The following is a 22,130-nucleotide window of genomic DNA, read 5'->3' on the forward strand; positions in this document are numbered from 1 at the left end:
GGTTAAACAATTCACATTGAGTTTACGTACAGCGTTAAGAGAACAGACGTTATATAGTCAAGCTTTTTATTACAATGTAAGAGCAAAGGTATTTCATGACGTCAAAATATATTGTAATTTCATTGTGTGTCTCAGCGATTTCGCTCTGAATTTTGCCTGAGGTATGCATTAACCGACCCGAAGTACGCTGTACAAACGTTTACATGATAAAGAAAGCATTTTGAACAACGTTTACTTGCTGACTGACTGACAGACAGACTGACTGACAAACAGACAGATTTTACACATCTGCACCATGAAGACATCCAAGTTCGACTCCAAAGGTTAAAACTCTACAAGTACTTTCAAGCGGTTAAGGGAAAACATCGCACGCGCCCCCAAGGAATTTTGCCAAAGAATAATGCGATCCACATTGCCGTATGAATAGCGGCACCTCCGGACATACACTCACCTTAGTTTAAAACTGATGAAATAAAACAAGTGGGAGACTCCGACGTAATGTCATAACGTGTAAACCATTACTGCAATCAACCTTCCCTTAATAAAGTGCAGGTGTCTGGAGTGTTCGTTTTGTACCCCGTGCTGAAATTACCCGAGCACCCAAACTCACCTAATGCCATGTTGTCTGTTCTCTCTTCTTCTTTTTTCGTTTTTGAAATTTCAAAATTTCTAATTAAAAAATTGAAAATTTACCAATAATCAACACTGCACACGAAATAAGTTGTGAGGAAACGCAAAGAGTTGTTCGTAGAACTGATTGAATCGACGCCTGTTTTATGGCGTTCATGGCCTTTGTGCCTTGAGGTCAAACTAGCCAACCAATCAGGATGGAGTTTTAAATCTTCCATGCAGGCTGTCAATAGAGGGCGCTTTAAATCCCCACCCGTGCTTATTTTCTTCATACTTATCACTACCATATCTCATTTTGTGTCAAGCCTTAATAAGGTTCAGGGTTCTTCTGCATAAAAATGCGCCCTCCCCCCCATTTTTTAAAGGTTCTCGATATCATTTACTTTTCTGCGCGAGCGCAGTGGGCCTGGCTGAAAAGTTCGGCTCGGGGTCGGTTTCAGCCCACGACCGTTACGTGTTCATCATGTTCTGAGAGACAACTTAGTCATGTTATTTCCGAATTAGTGAAGACGAGGTTCCCTATTTTAATGGTTTACCCCTGGGCGCGTTTTTGTCGCTGGTCGGCCGGGCGAGACGAGCGCAAAAGTGCAGGCCCCGTCCTGGTGGGCGAACTTATCGGCGATCTGGCCTTGTCCCTCGTACTGAAATCATCATTTTTCATCAGAGGTTTGGCTCGGAACACGAGTCTTTAATGGTGCACTTTCGTCGAAAGACTGCCGAAGCTGTGTGGTTTATCGTAATTGGTTTCTTACCACATTTCTAAGGCCTTGGTCCGGGTATACCGGAATCCCCAATTATTTTATTCAGAGGTTTTTCTATGAAAAGGAGTCCTTGTAACCTGTAGTCCACATATTGCATACATTTATTGTTATACATTGTTACTCACAGTAATTCTTAGGCCTTGATCATCGTATGGAAATCATTCATTTCATCAGCATGTTTGGCTGTGAACACGGATATTTAAAGGCGTGCGTCAAGATATGACCCCTGCAGCAATATTACATTATTCTCTAACAAATCCCATGCCTTTGTTGCTGGTATATATACGTGTGTACCAAAATCATCTATTTCTTCAAAGTTTTTGCTGGTAATACGAGTCTTAATGGTGCACTTTCGTCCAAAACAATTCCATAAATGTAGTGTTTTAGGTTATCGACTGACCATCTTTTAAAGGTTTGGGACAGAGTAAAATCCGCATGATGTCGCACATAAATATGGAGAAAATGTTGAAAACCCACTTTTGTTGTAAATTGACGCGGCAGCTATTTTGTCTCGATCATTATTATGTTCGGTGTCATATGAAATTTGGACTCCTCTGAATGTTGGTCTCTTTTAACTCATTTTGACTCTAACTGTCCTAATTATCGTCACTTAGGCATGCGCAGTACAACCAATAAGTCGGTATTTGAAAGATTCAAAATTTCACGCTACACGCCTACACCGGCAATGCAAAAAGCATCGAATTCATAAAAACAAGCTGTCGAAATCAGCATTGTGGCGAATATATTATGCACACAAAGTTAATGCATTTTACCGTCGCATTCAGGTCCCACGACGATGACAACACGTGTGTTTGAAGTGACTTTGCGACTGGTATGAAGACCAGTAAAGTTCGAGTTTGAGAACTAAACTTTTGAACCGGTAAACTCCTCGGCGCGATGATTACACGAAAACCTTTAAAGACATTGTTTCGAGTAGTACATGCACACTTTGATGTTCTACCTTGTATACTCTTTCTATAACATGTATAATAATCCTTTAGCAGACAAACTGTTTGGGTGCCCTTAAACGGCTCCTTACAACCGGCGGATCCGAGGGGAGGGGGTGTGGAGTGGGCACCCGCACCCCTTTCCCCCAGCAGTGACCGAACTTTTGTCAGATAATGCCATTTTTCACCTGCGAGCGCCTTTCCGCCCCCGGCACAGCCTCACACCCCCCCCCCCCCCTCCCGCCCGGCAGTAACCTCTCTGGATCCGCCCTTGCTTCCGGATGAGAATGCTCCGTAAAAGAATAATAAAGCATCAGGAAACGACCAATGAACAATGGGCTGATAATGACCATTTTTAGAAGGAAAAAAATGCTTATTGTATAAAACAACGTATATTTACCCAAGCTCTCTCGAGAGTTGTGCACCGATGGGATATGTTGTTTTTAAATTAAAGTGATTGAATATTAAATCTCATCCGCCATGCATAGCTTCAAGTCATATATATGATTGAATATTGACTTCACATTCATGATTTCTGTTCTGTTGTTTCATGAGTCTGTTTATTTTACTCTGTGCTGCGCTGCCTGCTTCTTTCGAGTCTCTTTATTTGCTCATTTTTTTATTCAGTCTTTTATTTCGTTTCTAAAAACAAAACTGAATAATGTCCATATGAACCACAATGCAATTATCTTGTGCAAATTGTTTATCGACATAACGACCAGTCTTCATTAACTAGTAGGAGAAGACATTAACAATTATGACAAAAAAATGCGCCCGTGAGGACAGAATTTGCGAGGGGAGCTCCCGGCGCGTTTGTTATTGAACCGCACAAAGAAAGGAAGAAAACAAAGACAGTCGTTCAATGTGATGGATCGACTGCCATTTATGGTTGCTTTGATAATAAATAATATGCACGGTTGAATAATTGCATGGCATTTTTGTAGCCCGAACCCAAGATGGCTACCAACAGAATGTGATATTTTCACTCGTTTTAGGTTCTTGTGCATGCCAGTTATGGTTATTGAAACAAAGCTACAAAAATGCTTCAAGGAGACAAACAAGTCTTGGTCTCAGTTAAAATTGAATGAAATATTTATTAATAATCAAGTTGAAGACAGAGTTGAAGTCAAGTCTGTCGCTGGTCATATTATCACAAGACCTTCGCAAATCAAAACAAAATTCAGTCACAAGTGTAAGGACACATGAGAGATATTTAACAAAAGAAAAAGTGTAAAGGAAATGTCGTTGTTACGTCCATTCAAACATTTTGTTGACGTGAGACTGGCTGATTGCGATTGACTTATGATGATAACTTCCGATGACTTGGAGTGACTTGGCAGACATGCACTGAGGATTCGATTGCCAAAAGCTTTGTTTTTTTAAAATGTGCTCCTTTTTGGTTTCGCACTTTTAGAATGCGGATATTGTTGACCGCCCCCTGTCCTTTCTTGTCCCTAAAATCTTTAAACACAAATGTTTTTCTGTATTTCAATTCACAGATCAATTTCGATGGTGAATGCCAGTCTGCAGCGCGCGCAGTCGTTAGACACGCCCAGCGGCTCCCCCACGACGTCACAGGTCAGCTTCAGAGGTCACCCGGTGGCGCGAAGGGTCACGACCGCCGAAAGTCTGAGGTCAACCACCCCGCCTCCGCTCAGCCGACAGAGCAGCAAAGTGGAGTTGCGCCCTCAAGCACCGCAGAGCCTGTCCGACGTCAACGTGGGATTGCGGCTGCTGGCGCATGCGTACGAGGACCCAGAAAAGAGGAGGTTGAGGGTAAGGTGCCAGAGTTCAAAGTTAAAAAAACACCAGTCGCATATCTCATCTTAAGCTACTTTCTAAAAATCAAACAAATTTCGATTGACGCAGTCATTTAATGTCAGTCTTCTTTGCTGTTACGAGGCTGCAGTTGCCAAAACGATATATGGGAAACGCCAGAGTTCAAAGTTCAAAGTTCAAAGTTCAAAATTAACAAAGTGCAAATCATTTTACTCTCATGTCTTCAGGAAAGAAAAACAATAATGCACCTATCAATTGTTTCCCCCACCCCCACCGCCCGCGCTGCCCAATTCTGATGTCGGTGTTCGGTCACGTTTTTTCAAGCCCCTGGGTGAAGATTTCGGTCACTCATGACAGCCTTTTTTTACGATTGACGCACTGGATGAAAAGGGCAATCAGTTTAGTGCGACCCAATGTTTGTCGGAGATTGGCACTTAAAATGTACCCATGGGCGGGTATTTTGCCACTCCAAAAGTGACAGTTCACAGGTCTTGCGTGGGGCAGGGGGAAGGGGGAGGGGAAATAATAAGTCGCTTAAATAGAAATGAACTAACTCACCCACGTTCTTCCAACCACGCCTTTCAACCACGGGTCCCTTCGTTTCCGCTGTCGAAACCGGGCTAGATTAATACCACTATCCAAAGTACATGAGAGAGCTAACTGTCGATACTTCACAAGGATTTTACGTGGATTTTACAGAAAGACAAGCGCTTTACCGATGTGTTTCCTCCAACAGTCAAGCTTGTGGCGCATTCGTGATAGACATATAATTCTCAAAAGTCAATATATACTGCAAGGACATGCGGGATGAGTGGTTGCCCTGGAATTTTGTCTTAGCCTTATCGGCAGACAGTCTAGCGCCCTCTACCGGGCACTGGGTAGGATCACACATCTTGGGATATCCGAAATCTTGGCTTCGTTTCGGCTTCGGTAGAATTGATTTGATAGCCTATGGGTAATTAGAGCTTTCCTCAATTTTGTTGAGATAGGATGTTTAAGACTCCTTTGACTCTTGTGCCAGGGGGATGAGGACAAAGAAAATACGAAGCCGAGGTTTCGAAAACGCCTCCTCAAAAAAATAACTATTGAGCGGTATTTTTTAACAGCTGAGGGCGCTGTTCATCGAGACCGTGACCAAAATCATGCGGATCGCTCGAGTGGCCTTCTGCATGATCCGATCGTCCAAGGATCTTAACGTGGCCAACTTTATGGCACAGCTGCACTTCTACAACACGCGCACCATGGAGGAAGAGCTGACCTTCGAGAAGGAAAAATTCTCCAGAAAATACTCGGTAAGTTTCGATGCCAAAATGCTATTTTTCTCTGTGTATTTTCTCATCGTCCCGCCCCGTGATGCTCTGACCAATCAAAGCCCAGATCAATGTCCCACATGCGTGCATAAAAGTCTGACGTGCGTGCGCGCATATGACGCAAGCGCCTGGAATAATGCGGTGTAGCCACTGATTCTCATTAGTAATGGAGATCAATGGTGGAGCATTGGATATGTGCTCATGTTGTTGCCCCACGTGTGCAGTGGGCGGGGCCTAATAGATCGGTTTCCGGTTCGTTAGTGTGACATCATTTCAGTTTAAACCACGCCCACTGCGAATTAAACGAGCATTGGAACCGTTGGAGCCGCAACTTACGTGTTTATCCAATGGGCTCCGTGCGCCAACGAAAGAGGGCGCCCTTTTACCTAGCAACGCCGTCCCATGGGCGGGACATTTAGCTGGTTGACGCGCACCGATCCTTGTGCGTGACGCACGTACACCAGGGGATTTGTACTATGTACACGCAGTGGTACGGCCGCGCGTCGCGCGCGGCAAAATTGCAGTCAGCCAAGATGGCGTCGGTTGGTCACCCCCAACTGTACTTTCTTTGCCGGTGAGGGGGTACTTGTGAACGGAGCGGATAGACGCTAGTAATCAGTGGTTCGCGCGTGTCTATGACGTTTTTACTATCGAACCGGATATTGATTTTGAGGCCAAACACTTTGATATGCGTTTTGCGTATGCGTTGGACCGTCCGATATCCACGTGGTCCAGTGACGTTACTCACTGAGTTACGTTCCATATTTTGTCGAGAATAGAGTACGAGTATCAGATCTTTTGAGTGTGAAACCGCCAATTAAGAAAGAGAGTTTTAAAGGGTATATGTTAAGTGTCATAAACAAAATTGATTTTTCAATGAAGTTCTTTTATATTGTAATAATTTCGTCCTTTCATCCATACAGAAATCTATGTTGGTTTATATAATCTATATTTCGTTTCCAGATTAAGCTTCATTTTTGAAACCTCAAATTTTATTCCGTAACTCATTATGTTAATTATCACTTATTCTGCATTTAAAAGAAACTCCACGTACCAAATTGGGCCCGCGAAATCGGCCTGAAGCCGCCTTGGGATCGTACGCCCGATGACGTCATGGCTTTATATAGCATCCTGAAGAATCTCAAAAGTTTTGAGCGGTTCACGCACCAGATGCGAATGGAGATCTGCAGGGCGGCGACGTACAGCTGGTAAGGGGTCATACATGAAACAGCCGTCTGTGTGTCTGTCGAAGACGAAACACGATCATTTTAATTTTCCATTAAGGATGGTGATATTTTAATATACATGTACTTGAAACATACTAATTTGCATAATATTTTGATCTTGTCTAAGTGTGAAATCGAAAACTCAAAAAAAAAATGTGAATCAAAATGATGACTGCATCATGAAATCACTTTGTTTTTTTTCGAATACCCACATGTTCTAGGTAGCTACCAAGTTTCTGAAGTTCAGGTCAGCCTGTGGTATTGCGCTGTTCCTTGGGCAAGAAACTTTGCCACTATACATAACAATAGACCATTGTAGTGTTGCGGCCATCTTGGTTTTTCCCCCATTCAAATCAACGTAACCAAAGCAAGAGTGGAAGGAATGATAGTCTGGTTCCTTTTTAGCACAGAAAATATTTTCATTCAGTAATTGTTATTGGATACAGGGAACATGACTGAAATGGTGGCAGCATTATGTGGGTGACACTAAATTAACAAACATTATTTGATTGGTTCATGATATTGAGTACCCAATCCTACCAAGAACCTTGTTGACTTGGCCTTGTCTTTCCCCGTATGCGCCAAGTTGTGAGAAGGGGCGTGTCATTCTGCGTCAGGGTCACGTGGGGCACAACTTCTACTTCATCTTCTCCGGCTCGGTGTTTGTGCAGATCGACATCGAGGACGAGAAGACGGGCATCATGACTCCTTCCAAGACACACGTCATGGAGAAAGGCACCAGCTTCGGGGTAAGTCACGTCACGATGACGTCGTTATACATTCAACTCTGACGATCCCACGTTTTAAAGAATAATAATAATAATGTGGCACTGTATACCAGAGGTCTCAAAGCGCTTCACAATTATTATTACCCCTGTTCCCCAGCAATGAGACCCATTTGTTTTTCTGCAGCTGCTCTAGATCAGTGCAATCTGCTCTCTACCCTCACATGTACACATTTATACACTTGGGTGGAGAGAGACAATTGTAGTAAAGTGTCTTGCCCAAGAACACAAGCACCATGTTCCCCGTCAGGGTTCGAAACCACATGCCACGACATATGAGTTAAACACTGTAACCATGGCGCTCAACAGTTGCAACTACACCGCTTATCGGCTTTGAAAATTGGCCAAAAAAAAGGACACTTACTTCAAAAATAAATTTGCTAGGCCAAACTAGCTATTTGGTGGCCTTAGCTATATAGTTCTTGTTTCGAAACCTAGGTTTTACCTCCGGCGTTTAATCATTAAGAAACAAAGTCGAAAGAATTTAAACAATGGCATCTTGTTACATGATACTCCTGAAAAAAAAATCACATGCTGAATTTTATTCCCCACTTTTTTGGAGTCGGTGTTCGAAAGTCAGGGGAATGAAATTTCCAAAAGCCGAAGCTGGTAAAGAGGCTGAGGTTTAAAAGTCCTCACCTTGCATTTACCCTAATAAAAGTGTCTGAAGTCCTCCAATTTTAACTTACTTAGGAGGTTGGTTAATAGAGCGCCCTCACTGTAGATTTTTGTTTTATTTAACTGGAGTGACAATGAAGGCACTTCACATTATAGACATAATAGTGACGGCGCTCTATATGCAAGGGATCTATGGCCGTTTTCCAAACTCCTGCTCCGTCTCCGCCTCTGGCTTTAGGCATGCAGTTTAGTAATGGAGCTAGAACTGCAGACGACGCCGAAGCCGGAGTTTCGCAAACGGCCTACGTTTCTTTTTGTTCTTAGGAGTTGGCCCTTTTGGGAGGCGGAACCGGTAGGCGGCGGGCTTCCATCATCTGCCGGGAGACCACGGAGCTATTTGAGATCGAGAAGGAGACGTTCCTGGAGCTCTGTCCTGACATCTTCGAGAAGGAACTCCAGGAGAAAATCAGCTCCGCCAAGTAAGGCTTTCGAGACTTTTAATCCGAAACAAAAGGATGATCAGCAGCAGCGTATTTAGGCAATTATTTCATACCACTGCAAAAATCTCTGTTCTAGCAGAGATTTCTGAATTATGTAGGATCATTTGCATTTTTCTCAATGTAACCTACCAAATTATTATTTAAAAAACTTGTATTAAAGATCATACTGGTACTAAACACCCCGAGAAATTATTCCGTCTGGCTTGCTCAAAGCCTTACTGTCGCATCGAAGAAATCAAGAAATGTAGGTGATTTCCAACAATCAGTCATTGACTGATCTTTTTGAAATAAAGAGTGCTATGGACGAGATCGTGTTTCATGATCAAAAGATTGTGCGTGATTTTTCACCGTTTTCTCGAAAAGTGTAATATCGACAGGTATAGGTTTTGAACATTCTTCCTTAGATTTTGAGTGGTGTTATTATTTGAAACGAACAAAATGCATAAAAAGCAAGTGACCCGCTGGGTATATGCCTTTAAAATGCCAGTAGCCATTAATGAGAACTTTCTACAGATGCATGTTTGTCAAAGTTCAAGTTTTTTTTGCGTCAAAGTTGTAAAACAGAAATGAATTGTACTATACTGACAGACATTATTTGGCTTCGTCGTTTCATAAACGTTTGATGGCGTTTTCAGACAATAAACAGTCCTTTCTCACTTCTTTCGAAACAATCCGTCTGAGCAAACAGCATATATTTGTTTTATTGTATGAGGGAGATATAACCACGCAATTTTAGAGAGTAAATTGAAGTTTAATAACGTAAATTTGTAATTTGCACAAACCAAATATTTTTACAATTTCTTTTTTACTTGAAGCAGTAGCTGATTTTGAAATCAGTTAAAAAGTGACTTTTTTACTGATTACTAGAGCTCACCGTTAGAGCGCCCTCATTCGCCTCATATAGCCTTTTGTTTTGGTGGGGTATACTTAAAAATGGGTAAAATAAAATTGGCAAAAGATGGACACAAACGCAAGTAGTATTCTTTTATCTTAGTAAAATTTACTTTAGGTTTATGGGTTTATATTGTCCTTGAAGGATTGTTCCTGTCATTTTTTGCCCTTGAATTCTAATTTAACCCTATTTTGAATTGTTCTGTACCAGGAACGTTGAGATTTTCCGGCAGTTTCCGGCCGAGGATTTGGAGCGTCTGTGCTTCGAGTCGTACATCGAGGAGGTCGCCTACGACCGGGTGGTTGAGAGGGACACAGCCCATACTGATACTATTTACTTCATTCTCGGTGTAAGTTGCATGAATATTATCAGATAAATCCTCTGCAGTGGGATTTGAACCTGCGACCTCCGGAGTACCGGCACTCTGCTAACTGATCCTAGTAAAACTAGTCACTTTCCAAACCAGTGTGCTCACAATATTGACAGAATTCACAAATCTCTCAAGACAATGGCCTTATTCACGAGTTGGCCATTTTGGTCGAGTTCCTTGAATGCATTTCATTACTGTTGAATGGGATGGGATGGCGCCAGACTATTTATTGCAGGCAAAAAGCAGCCTTATTTTTTTTAAAATCTGGCTTTAAACATTAGGAAATGTTTAATTACAAATTTAAAATTATTCATTGAGGCAGACTGGAATTAATTATAAATAAAGTTGCTTTCAGTTCTCTTCACAAGTTTCAAAAATCAAGATTTTACCTTACTTTCAATTTCGTGAAGAAGGCCCATAGTCCAGTCATAAACAGGGAATAGACCAGTACCAAGTAGTGCCTTTGTAAGTGTTCATCTGAACGTCATGTGACGTGACTTAGGATATGACTTTTCATTATTCTCAATTTATCATTTCTCCGAGCGTTAGCAGGGGAGCATTTGCCCCCCCCCCCCCAAATTAACTGCAATATGGCTTCGCACCTCTTTTTCTTTGTTTTTTTTTCTACTTTTGTTTTCTTTTTTTCGTTTTCCAGGGGGAGGGGCAAGCGCCCCCTTGCCCCCCCCCCCCTCGCGACACCCATGTTGTTGACTTTTGAGAACATTTTGATGGACTCTAATAATTAGTGAGACCTGGTGTTTTGAGAAATGAATCTGTTCGGAGGGTCGGGGTTCGAATCCAGTTGCATGCCATATGTGTTGTGTCCATTGATAGGCCCGTGTACCCTCGATCTCTGACTGTAAAATGTGTACCGGCAATGACCTCCCATCATCAATACTCTCAGTATTCATCAAAAAAAATAGGAACTTAATTGCTTTTTTGATTAAAGTTGACACAATCTGATTTATCAAATCAAAATTTGTAAAAACTTGATTCAGGGGAAAGTCACCATGCTGAAAGAATTCGACCTTTCGGCGGCCCACAAAGACACCTCGATTCAAGCCTACGGGGACAAGACCTTACCAGCGCCCAAGGCTGGACACGAGTCAACCAACAGAGGGCGGCAGACTCTCCCTCAAGCCACCGCCAAGAACAGTTGTTTCATGGGGGTGGGCGAGCTACGAGAGGGCGACTGCACGGTAACTTCACCAAATGTGTCATTCCATTCTTATAGCAGTAGAAGATTAACACGATGGTGATTAATGGTGAAGTACACAGATTCGTTTTTGAGAAGGAATGCCGAGTAGTGCCCACTGATCTCTATATAAAGACTGGACAGCTAATAAAGAGCCGCACAATGAATGAATTTGACGCCATATTGGTGAGACCGGCTGGTGATCTACAAAGGACAAGTTGCCGTTTTTATAGACAGCATGATTTCTTTTGTAACGTCGCGGTTCACTTGACTTAATATATTTTGACCACCTCCACTGACCTAGGTTAACTACAATTTTTCTAACGTCGTGGTTACTAAAATGCCGCAAATATCACTTTTTCGGCGTTTTGAAATAATAATCACTACGGAAATGTGTCCCTTTTAGAACATCATAATATGTGTGACCAAAATGCGCGTCAACTGTTGATACAACGCGCGCGTATTTACGCATAGAACGTTCGTATTATACGCGGCCATCTTCGTGAGACCGGGGGCGAATTGGTCAATATGCAAAGTCTACTGTGTGAATGTTGTATGCATATCCGCTATCCAGTCTTTATATAGAGATCAGTGGTAGTGCCCCCCTCTTTTTGAATAAAAATAAATATATAATGCTGTCATTCTGTACCGGATATTATGCCCTGAGCAGTGCAGTATTGCATGAGGCGCTGTTTTACATTTGATATGTATCTGTATTATGCCCTGTAATTTCATTTCAATTGAAACGCAAAATAAATACGCACGCACAATCAATGTCGGGGTGATTCTGTTAGTATCTGTGAAATATCAGCCAATGTTGGTGACATCGACACCCTAGCTTCTTTCTTTGCAATTGGTATAAATTGAAAACGACAGTTGATAACAAATAATCGTGGACTTCCTCAGAAACAGCTATTTATCCCAAAATGTGTCTTTTGTTGTGAAGCCCCGAAGACCAATGAGCATTTCAGAAACACGCTTGCCGGAATACTTAGAGAAACTCGATGCTGTAGTCGTTCGTTTGATTTAATTTTGTTTTGAGACAAAACCATAATGCAATTCTGAATTCACTTCCGTTCTCGTCTGAAGCTAAGAGAGCATTTTCATAGTTTGTGGTTTATCACTCATGACGTGTGCTTGAAGGCGTTATTATTTTCTCAAAGAAATTAATTACGTAGGAGTTAGGTGGGAGACCGCATAATTCACTGGGAGGGAGCTGATTATGTGAGCTCTCTGTCTGACGGAAGATCTTCTGAGGAACGCGACGAAACCGAAACCAACGTTGGATTTGCAATCCAAAGTACCGTTTCATTTATTTTTTTTTCGGATGAACAAAGATATTGACTGGAGCGGGGTTTGAACTAGTCTATGGAATATCCCCTTGAACAGCAAGGGTTTATGATATGCGAGCAGATTCGGAGATTAATTCTCAGACTTGTATGACTCGTGACTCGACTCGGACTCGAGTCCAACTCGAGTCCCATTTTCCGTGACTGGGACTCGGACTCGAGTCACCATGACACGTGACTCGGACTCGACCCAGCGGACTCGGACTTGGACTCGAACTCGACCCAGCGGACTCGGACTTGGACTCGAACTCGACCCAGCGGACTCGGACTTGGACCCGGACTCGACCGGCGTGCCTCGGGACTCAACCAAGTTACCACAAATTACGTATTTTTTATTAATTTTTTCAATTATATAGTCACAAATTATTTTGAAGACGATCCTCTCCTGAGCACGCGATACAGTCTGTGCGGTACAGGAGAAACGCATCTAAGTACTGTACATACACAGCGCGTGCGGCTGGCTTGTTTCCGATATACATGTAAACAAGTGATTTGGGAAATCAATGTATCGAAACATGTACCTCAGCGTCTGCACTTGATATTGTGTAAATGAAAGCTTCATAGTGTTCCATACAAGATCATCCTTTCCAGACACTGGCGCCTTGCCTTATTTGACATGTTATGCATGTATTTCCAGTTCATTCGATTAGAGAAAAGCTGTGAAAATGAAAACATTTACACTGTGAGGTTTTATAGCAGTGCCTAGCTCAACATTTATTTGCAATATAAAATATATATAAAGGTGACTCGTGACTCAGACTCGGACTCGACCTGTATGACTCCCGGACTCGGACTCAGACTCAATGTCTGGTGACTCAAATACAAATCTGTTCATTAATACGCAACTAGTCTGCGGCTTGACCACCAGATTCTGACCATTCAGCGGGCGCCCTCTGTATCGAGACTTCCGTAACCCGATACGGAAGTCAAAAACATGATAGCCAAATTGACCAATCAACAGCTTAGTCCACATCTTAGTCGCATAATATTGGCATGCTAGGATATATCAGACGTCCGTCGTGTGGCTCTGCACACGTGAATGACGAAGTTTGAACTTGCGACCTCCGGTGCTCTACCAATTGAGCCATCCAGCCCCCTGTTGGCGGTTCCCCATTTTGTCAATGTCTTTGTTCAAGGGGCGCTAGTCAGAAGCCAGAAATCCGTATATATGCCATGTAGTCAGGGATCACGCCATAAGTCAAGATATTAGCAAAATTAGCAATGTTGCAAACCTTTGAAATAGAAAGCGGGGCCTCACTCAGAGATGATACAGCTTTATATGACATTAAACTGAAGTTTAATTAACATTTGCAAAACAAGAAGTTCAAGACATTATCGGACAGTAACGATCACGACCTCAAAGACATTTACAACGACAATAACAAAATCAAGAGCAACAGAAGACAGAGGGAAAAAAGACACACGACAACAAACGAAAGACGACATTATCAACAACAACCATTGTTATCAGTAATGACAGCAACACCCCCCCCCCCCCAATTTCTTTATTAATTTTTAAAAATAATTTTACCTCCAGGAAATTGCCTTGATGCACGCCGACGAGAAGCGAACTTCTCCCGGTGTCATACTGATTAGCAACGGCGTCAGGCTGATGCAGATGTCCAAGCGGAAGTTGGAAAAGTTCGCTCCAAAAGAGGTTTTGGATAAGCTCCGTAGGCAGCCAGTGCAGACCTTGAGGTAAATGACGCCACCAAGAGTTTCCCCGAAGGATGGCCTTTTTTTCAAGACTGCCCCCCCCCCCTAAAGAAAATATGAGGACCGGTAGCTATAGCTCCTATTTAAAAAAGCCATTGATTGGATCACATCTCCGCGCGCATCATGATTGTTTATTTTGAAATCACTGTTAGCTCTGTGCATGGACGGTGATTCAACACACAATTATAAAACAAAACTTATTCTTGTCTTAACACAAAAAATACGCAAAATCATCAGTGTCTCCATGAAGGTCACTTTCAAGCATTTAAACTGCATAGGTTTTAAAAACTGACCACTTTAAATACTCATTTTTCTCACTTTATTGATATTTGCCAGAGACACTTTCGAATTCAGCAAAAATCGAAGCCCATCAGTCCATCACCTCCGAAATTCTACATTTGTGGCGCGGCCTATAGCCATTTTTGCAATAGGCTGGTTGCGGGCAAACATTATACCGTTGTGATTTTCAATTCAGGAGGCGGGATTCAGACCTGTACACGTCATGCATATCATTTGCATACATCAGGAGGGATGCCTACTGATGTATGGAAGATTCACCGCTGGCTACCTGTCCCCACTTTTGAGGCCGAAGGACAATGGGTCAGGGAAACAGACTACTTTTTTTCGGCTTCGCTGGTTGTTGATTTAGCTCTTTCCCGTATTTTTTTTTTAAACTGAAACTCAGACTTTGCAAAGAATTGTGGGTCGCTGGCTAACATAATCAATTTACATTGGTTCCGTAAGCACTCACGGAAGTCCTGACCCGAGGTCAAATTTGTATCAAATGAGTGAAAGAAATTAGCGGTTACAATCTTTGGCAGGACGATGGGTTCGAACCTAGGACTTTCTTTCTAACGGCACAGGTTTTAACTGCATCGACATATTTTTGGAGACTTAATTGTTTTGGAAAAAACAAATATTTTGTTTTCACGCCAGAATTCCGTCGAGTGAAGACCTGTACAAGAAATACCTTGTCGACGTCAACTGGGCGGAGTTCAAGTCTAAAGTGGTTGATACGCTCCAGCAGGAGCAGAAGGGCGCCCCCATCGTCAACAAGCCGTCGACCACCAAGGGGTCAACGGGATGGGCGCGCTGGCCGGGGTCGGGGGTCAAAGGTGCGCCGAGTTGCACAGTGCGAGCAAAGAGTGCGGTGAGTGTAAAACTGCAAAATTGAAACTAGAAAGACTGCGTTTGTTCATGGTGTAAATCGAGGACACACACGTGCAACATCATCGGTGAATCGAGGACAGGAACCAAATCGAGGACAACCTCGATTAGCAAACGTGTAAACCAATGAGAGCTCTTGCGAAAAAGTACAAACAAAGGAAAGAGGAACAAAAGAAAATCCTCGATTTACACCATAAACAATCGTGCTAGATCAGGTCTTAAAAACAACTCTTGTTGGTAACCAAAGTTTCCGACACGTCTGTACGAGTTGCGAAATTCGGAGGCATAGGTAATTAAACAAAACTGAAAAATGATCTCAAACAAAAATTCCAAGATTATACTGCAAAACCTGCAGTGTTAAATACACCAAGTAGATTCTATTGAGGTCGACACCTCGAGATCTTACTGTAACACCGCCATATTTCCAGTGTAACTCTCAACACGCTTAACGGGAAAGTTTGTTGTTTGATTTGTCTTCTTCTTTCTTCTTTACACAGCCTCCAAGGGTTAGAAGACGAGGCGTGGTGAGCGTGTGAAGAGAAGACGTACATGACTCTTGAAACCACCTTAAAGCGATCGTGCAAAAGATGTAGAGCAAAACTCTAAAACAGAGTGGCGTCGAGCCTTCTCTTGCCGAAATCCTTGAAACTTAAGCCTGCAGTTGCTGGGAATCTTCTGCGTTTTGCGGCTACATTAGAATCACACTCTTGGAAAAAATGGTCCGGTTAACTTATTCTTTATGATGGGACTTGCAGTTTTGCTGAAGTCAATTAATTGAGTGTGATCGTCCGACTGATAAGGTTTACGCACAAAACCCCAGGCCAATGAGGCTTTGCATATAGAAAGGTGGCCGAACCATTTTTTTGGGGAAAGTGTGCTGGTTATGTAGCAGTGACTAGGGCTGAAATAGCCGTAGACGGCCAGCATATCTCAACCTTTTGTTTTTTGAGCAACACATTAAGCGTTTTGAAGGTTTGATTAAGGGAATAACAGTGCGAGGAGCCGGTCTTCACTGCGTGATAATGACCGGGTGTGGGGGTGACCGCTATTAATGGACCGAGACGAAGTCGAGGTCCATTAACAGCGGTCACCCCCACACCCGGTCATTATCACGCAGTGAAGACCGGATCCTCACACTGTTATTCCCATTAATAAATACCTTTATAACGAAATAAACAGTTAAAATGCTCCAATTTTGTGACTTTCTTTCGGCGATATTTCCAGCCTTTTTTGGTGTTCATGTTCATGGGCCATATTTTAGCTCAACAGCTATAACGACGTAAACCCAACAGAAACTGCTGTCGTAGCGAAACAAATTACAACAATGTTTTCATATCTTTACCTGATGGAGGAAGCTGAAATCTCGTTTACACATTCCTTGTGTCCGGAATTATAATGATGTTTGTTTTAGGAAAGGTAAATATGTCGGTGGGTGAAGTGTTCAAAGAAAATAAATCGTAGATCTACGCTTTCGTCGTAAACATCCTCAGTATATATTGTTGATGTACTCTAACGTGGCGCGGCCCCTAACGTGGCGCACTTTGATTTTTCGCCTGTAGCGCCTAGCTAGAGCAAAAGTTTTAACTGAAATTTCACAGAAAGTGAAATTTCATCAAGTTATAAACACTCCCGTTCATAAATCGCGAATTTATTTACCCGCTACAAAGTTAAAAGAAAAACTTATTTTGGCGTGATTTTTCGATTTTATTTTCAAGTGCAAAGTGAACCCTTTGAAAATGCCCCGAAAAATAAGAAAATAATTTTGTGACAAACATCTGGCTGGGTATGTAAGTAGAGATAATAATGATTTATCAGAATTTATCAAGTTTTCAGAAATTCTTAAATGTTAATTTGGAATTTCCTGAGATTTATTTAAGTGCGCCACGTTAGGGAACACTCCGCCAAATTGTGCCCAATTTCCGGACGCCACCGTTTTTTAATTTCGGGTTAAATTTTATGAAACCGAAATTGTTCACGGAGGTTAAACAGCAAGCATTAATAAGGTAAAATACCAGTATTTCACTGCATGAATTTGAGGTTTGTCAACAAAGAGGTTTGGCAACACTACACGAGGAAATTTGGGTATGCTTCGAAGTGCGCCACGTTAGGGTACACCACCATACTGCACTGCTGTACGATGTCGTTTCAAAACTTCCTTACGCGCGCGCACGCACGCATCCCTAGCAACTGTGTTGCGTACGCGCGCGTCAGTCTCCGCACGCGATGGGGGTTGAGGCATGTGCAGTGCTCAATTGTTAAAAGCTACCGCAGGACTGTTACTATATTTTGACCAATCATTGGCTTGCATGGGGCTGAACGGGGCTTGATCAATGCTGGTTCAGGGGCCATTTATTCGCTTGATCTTTGAAGCCGGTCCATTATCACCGTTAATGACCGGCCACGTGATCGAGTCTCGACCAATCAGAAACCATCAACTCTCCAAGGTATTTATTAATGATATATCATCATGCAGTGAGTGTTTAGGTATGAACTGAATCAAAATGTTAACCGTTTGGGCATGTTTCCAGGCTAAACTTTAGTGGTCATAACATTTGCCTGATCGGGAAAAATGTTTTGGTATGCAGCATTTTGGAGCAAAAAAGTGGAGTCCAATGCGTCGTGGCATACACGTTCGGAGACCGCGCTGGTGCGGTCTGTTAGTCTCGATCTCATACATACATGTATACATAACTAATGTTGGCGTTCCAATGTGTGTATTTAACATGATGTTTTCAAATAGGCCAACTCAGCTGATATTTGTGCATCAACAAAAAGTGTTGCATACAAATCATGAAAGAGGTTTGTGAACTTTGCATGTTTCAAGTTCTGTTTTTCTAATATTCATGCAGTTTAGCCACACGGGACAATAGACCAATTTGCTTTTTGTGTCAAGTAAACTCGTGTCGGCGATGTATTGTTTTAATGAAGAGTCTAGCCTGTTTTGAAACACAACCCAATGGTAATTTACATTTTCTGGATGCCAGACAGGCGCCGAACTGGCGTCAAAGCACGGCCATCAAATAATTCACTGCCTTATGGAGACCCGTGTATAATAGGAACAGAAGATTGTATAGGCCTACGTCTCCATAGAGCAATTTCTACAGGTGAATTCGTCTCCACAAGATTATCACGAAATCGATATATGGATTTTACTCAAAAGCTAGGAATTGCCTTCGCTCGTACCCCCCGTCCTGCAAACAGGACGCTGTGATACTCTGATGAGCTTAACAGAATCTTGTGAAGGAAGTGGCCTATGACCTATGTATAAAGCACAGCTACAGCTGTTTAAGAGCGCAGTTAGACAATGTGCGCAAATGCTATCCGAAAACTTCCCATAGAAATGCGCACATTCCATACCGGATGTGATTTCTGTTTCATTGCGGACCATGTGGACGAAATTTTGAGCGTCGCATAATGCAATCAGACCGTTCGTGATTCGAAACGGAGCCCGAGTAAGTGACGGGGATTGTCAATTTACAACACAGATAAGTTTTACAGAGTTTCCTACATTATTACGCTTTTCAAAGAAAAAAAAAACATGTCTAAAGTCTAAACTGGAATAAAAGAGTAATGAATCAGTCTTAACGGCCGTTTCAAACCTTGCAGAGTCATGACCGTGATGACGCGCAGGTCACAGGTCACGCAAAATCCAACCAATCCAAAGAGCGTAAATTCATCAGAGCATCCCTGTTTGCAGGGCGGGAGGTACGAGCGAAGAATTGCCAAGGTGTGTTGATGCGTCGCAAATTGAAGTATTTTACGTAAGGGATATTAAGTCCGAATTTCAGTCCAGGAAATTATGATCTGGTTAAAATAGGAGCATTTTGAAACTAGATAATTCAAACTCAAAAGTTTTACGAGAACAAAGAAATGACTCCACTAGGATACACATTCCAGTATGTGTGTGCCTTTTTATGTGTGTGTACTATTCGAGTTGATCGCCCGAAACGGGCGTTACCCCGCAAAGCGGACCAGGTCATTCCTCTTTAAAAAAAATAACAATGAACAACGGCAAACCTTGTTTCAATGGCCAAAGTTAATTACTGTAAACAAATATTACTTAAATTAGAATACTACACTCGGATTGTATAAATTATGCCAAAGTTACTACATATAGTTAATTTATTCGTCAGAACGTAAATTATGCCTTCCATGTTGTATTTGCCAAATTAAAGTAACGATATATAATGTAAAGTATCCATTTATTTGTACATTTGTACGTTCTTCTTTTTTGAAGAATAAAAACCAGTGCATGGCAGAGGCTTTTATATGTTTCCAGGCCGGCATGTTTGTGGAAACTACCCTTTCTTACGGTAAACTATTTCCTTCGTCATAATTATGCAGAGCATAACTACTGAGATCAGATCAATCACTCGTGGTTTTTCTTTTTAGCTCAAACATGTACATTTGTACCTATTTATTTCAAAGAATCCAAACCAGTGGCAGAGGCCTTAATGATGTTTCAAGGCCGGCGTGTTTGTGAAAACTACTCTTTTTTTCACTAAACTATTTTCTACGTCATTATTATGCGGAGCAGTACTGTTCAGATCAGATTCAAACGGTCCTTGTTTTCATTTCTGATGCAAAATGAGAAAAAAAATACTACAGGCAGTTAAAACCATAACAAAATTCAAATAAAGATGTTTCCGCCTCCACATTGCCCAGGTGGCCTCTCCGTGCAACTTAATGTTTTTTCTTCTTATCAACCGAATATCTCGTCTCGTGTATTTATGGTTTTCGCAATCCCCCCCCCCCCGGGCCACTTTTTTTTTTTTCTTGACGCCGAGTTGGGGCAAAAAAAATATATTTCGCGTCAGGGATGCGCGTTCGTGTTTGTGTTCTATTATTTCCCGGAGTTGTCCTGTGTCACGCCAGGGAAATTCATGTCAGCGATTTGGCCAAACAACTATTACATTAGGTCTTGATCCTTACTGATGAGCGACTTGTTGTCGCTGGGTAGACGGGAAGATATTAAAACCCGGGGGTCTTATGGGAGATATATAACGAGGTTAATAGCTGACCGAAATAAATGAGATAGATGTGTATGGAAACTTGTTTTCTTTAAAATAACGAAAAGGTCACCGTAATGACAGGTAGGCCAACCAAGTTGTGTGTGAGACAGCGGAGGGAGTGGAATCGAAACACGGATTCCGAGATTTTGCAAAAACAAATCGGGACAGAAATGAAAGAGGGAGTTAAACAACACAGGAGAGGGAAAGATACATTTTGAGATTTTAATTGTCTTCTGGAAACAATAAGTAAACTGTATTTCGGCGAACCTGGTACTACAACACTTATTAAAAGGTGCCAACTTAAGGTTGCACTTATTTGGTCGTCTAAACATATTCCTTTATTTTAACAAAACACCAAGATTCATAGACACTCAATTATAATAAGATTTTATTTACTTATTGTGGGCCGATTTTTCGTATGATGGCTTGTTGATTCTATAGTTTATTCTTCTATGCGATCCTGAGTTAATGCGGGATTTTTTTTTTTCATAGACAAGAAAGGCGCGGGAAGATTGGATGTATATAATCATGGTTTATGCGTTGTGTAAACAACAAAAAGGAAATGAGTAATCTATACACCAACCACGTACACCACGGGGAGTGGGTCCCCCGGGTTGTGACGGACAAACACGTACGACAGACACACGAGACTGCCTGGGCGCCTGATCTCTATTCATATTCAGTGGTTTATTAGCTCAGAAGTCGTATAGAGCAAGTTCGTGCGGAGGACCATTAGGGTTGCAGACCAGTAAATAAACTTCCATAGACCCCAATGGTAAATGCTCACACTTCAGAAATTCGGGGAAAATACTCACAACTCTCCAAGGTGTTCGAGACACACATCAAATTGAAGCTTATTTCATCATCTTTCATTTTCTTTTCAATTTTTGGGGGGTTAACTGATGATTTTTAGGAGAAATTTCCATCCGAAGAAGATCACCCCTGAAAATAGTCCTGAAGCCCATCGCCATGTTGAAAAACGATGCCTACACTCCATTGCAAAATAGAGCGCTTTAAGGGCCCCAAGTTCATCAAAATTGAACGGATCTACAAGCTCACAGTCCTGTGCACGGCTTACACCCACATTTGTTACAAACCCTCAAGTTCATGGCCCACAGCATGCTCAAATACTGAAGATGACGGCGCAGGCAATTTCGGACCGATTTACTGGTCTGCAACCATTATATAGAGCAAGTTCATGCGGAGGACCATTAGTCGACTAGTGGTTGATTCGTGACGTAACTTGCGCCTGCGCACCAATAGCAACATGCGAACGCCAGACGATGGTCACTGGCACGTCTAGTCTGGTTCCCAGACCAACAGATTCTGACTATTCCTGATGAATCTTAGGTCAGGTAGCCTTCGGTAGTACATTGTATTACAATTTACGTCACGGGACTAAAACGGGAGGAACGCCTCCTTTTTCCGAAAATGTCCGCAGTTTGCCGAATTTGTTTCGTCGACAATCGGATAGCGCCCAAGTATTTCCGAGTCAACGTAGGTTTTATTAACTACTAATGTCTTATTAAAAACTGTAAAAAATTAGTTGATAATTAACATTCATTGCTTTCATTTAGAAAACTTGAAATTCAACGACGATTTTGCACATCTAGTCGGCGGATCGTATACGAGGGGCGATTCTTTTGCTGCGTCGTGAACTATTTTGAATTTGACGACCGTTACCGGGATTTTCCCAAAACTCGGCGTGGTCTCCATTCGGCTCCGCCTGCTAACAGTGCTACTTGGGTGCCTAACTGATGATTCCAGGTCAACATTAGTCAATGTTTTCTTTCAGAAATATTAAACTGTATTTATCATAACTGTATGATATTTTGAAGCAAGTGATTTATACTCCGAGCAATCTGCTTTAAAG

At 42.1% G+C, this 22,130-nt stretch overlaps 1 protein-coding gene across 1 annotated transcript in view; it reads left to right on the plus strand.

Moving 5' to 3' along the window:
* Positions 1-16,224, plus strand: part of LOC119726226 — a 32,645-nt gene extending 16,421 nt beyond the window's left edge. The window contains exons 4-13 of the mRNA XM_038197842.1: positions 3,838-4,114; positions 5,224-5,409; positions 6,469-6,635; positions 7,240-7,402; positions 8,381-8,535; positions 9,659-9,797; positions 10,817-11,017; positions 13,900-14,060; positions 15,015-15,228; positions 15,743-16,224. Of these exons, the coding sequence (XP_038053770.1) occupies positions 3,838-4,114; positions 5,224-5,409; positions 6,469-6,635; positions 7,240-7,402; positions 8,381-8,535; positions 9,659-9,797; positions 10,817-11,017; positions 13,900-14,060; positions 15,015-15,228; positions 15,743-15,781 (1,702 nt within the window). The 3' untranslated portion in view covers positions 15,782-16,224. The remainder of the gene's footprint in view (positions 1-3,837; positions 4,115-5,223; positions 5,410-6,468; positions 6,636-7,239; positions 7,403-8,380; positions 8,536-9,658; positions 9,798-10,816; positions 11,018-13,899; positions 14,061-15,014; positions 15,229-15,742) is intronic.
* Positions 16,225-22,130: the final 5,906 nt, after the last annotated feature.

The sequence above is a fragment of the Patiria miniata genome, unplaced genomic scaffold, assembly GCF_015706575.1.
Source record: "Patiria miniata isolate m_02_andy unplaced genomic scaffold, ASM1570657v1 HiC_scaffold_1, whole genome shotgun sequence".
Lineage (NCBI taxonomy): Eukaryota > Metazoa > Echinodermata > Asteroidea > Valvatida > Asterinidae > Patiria > Patiria miniata.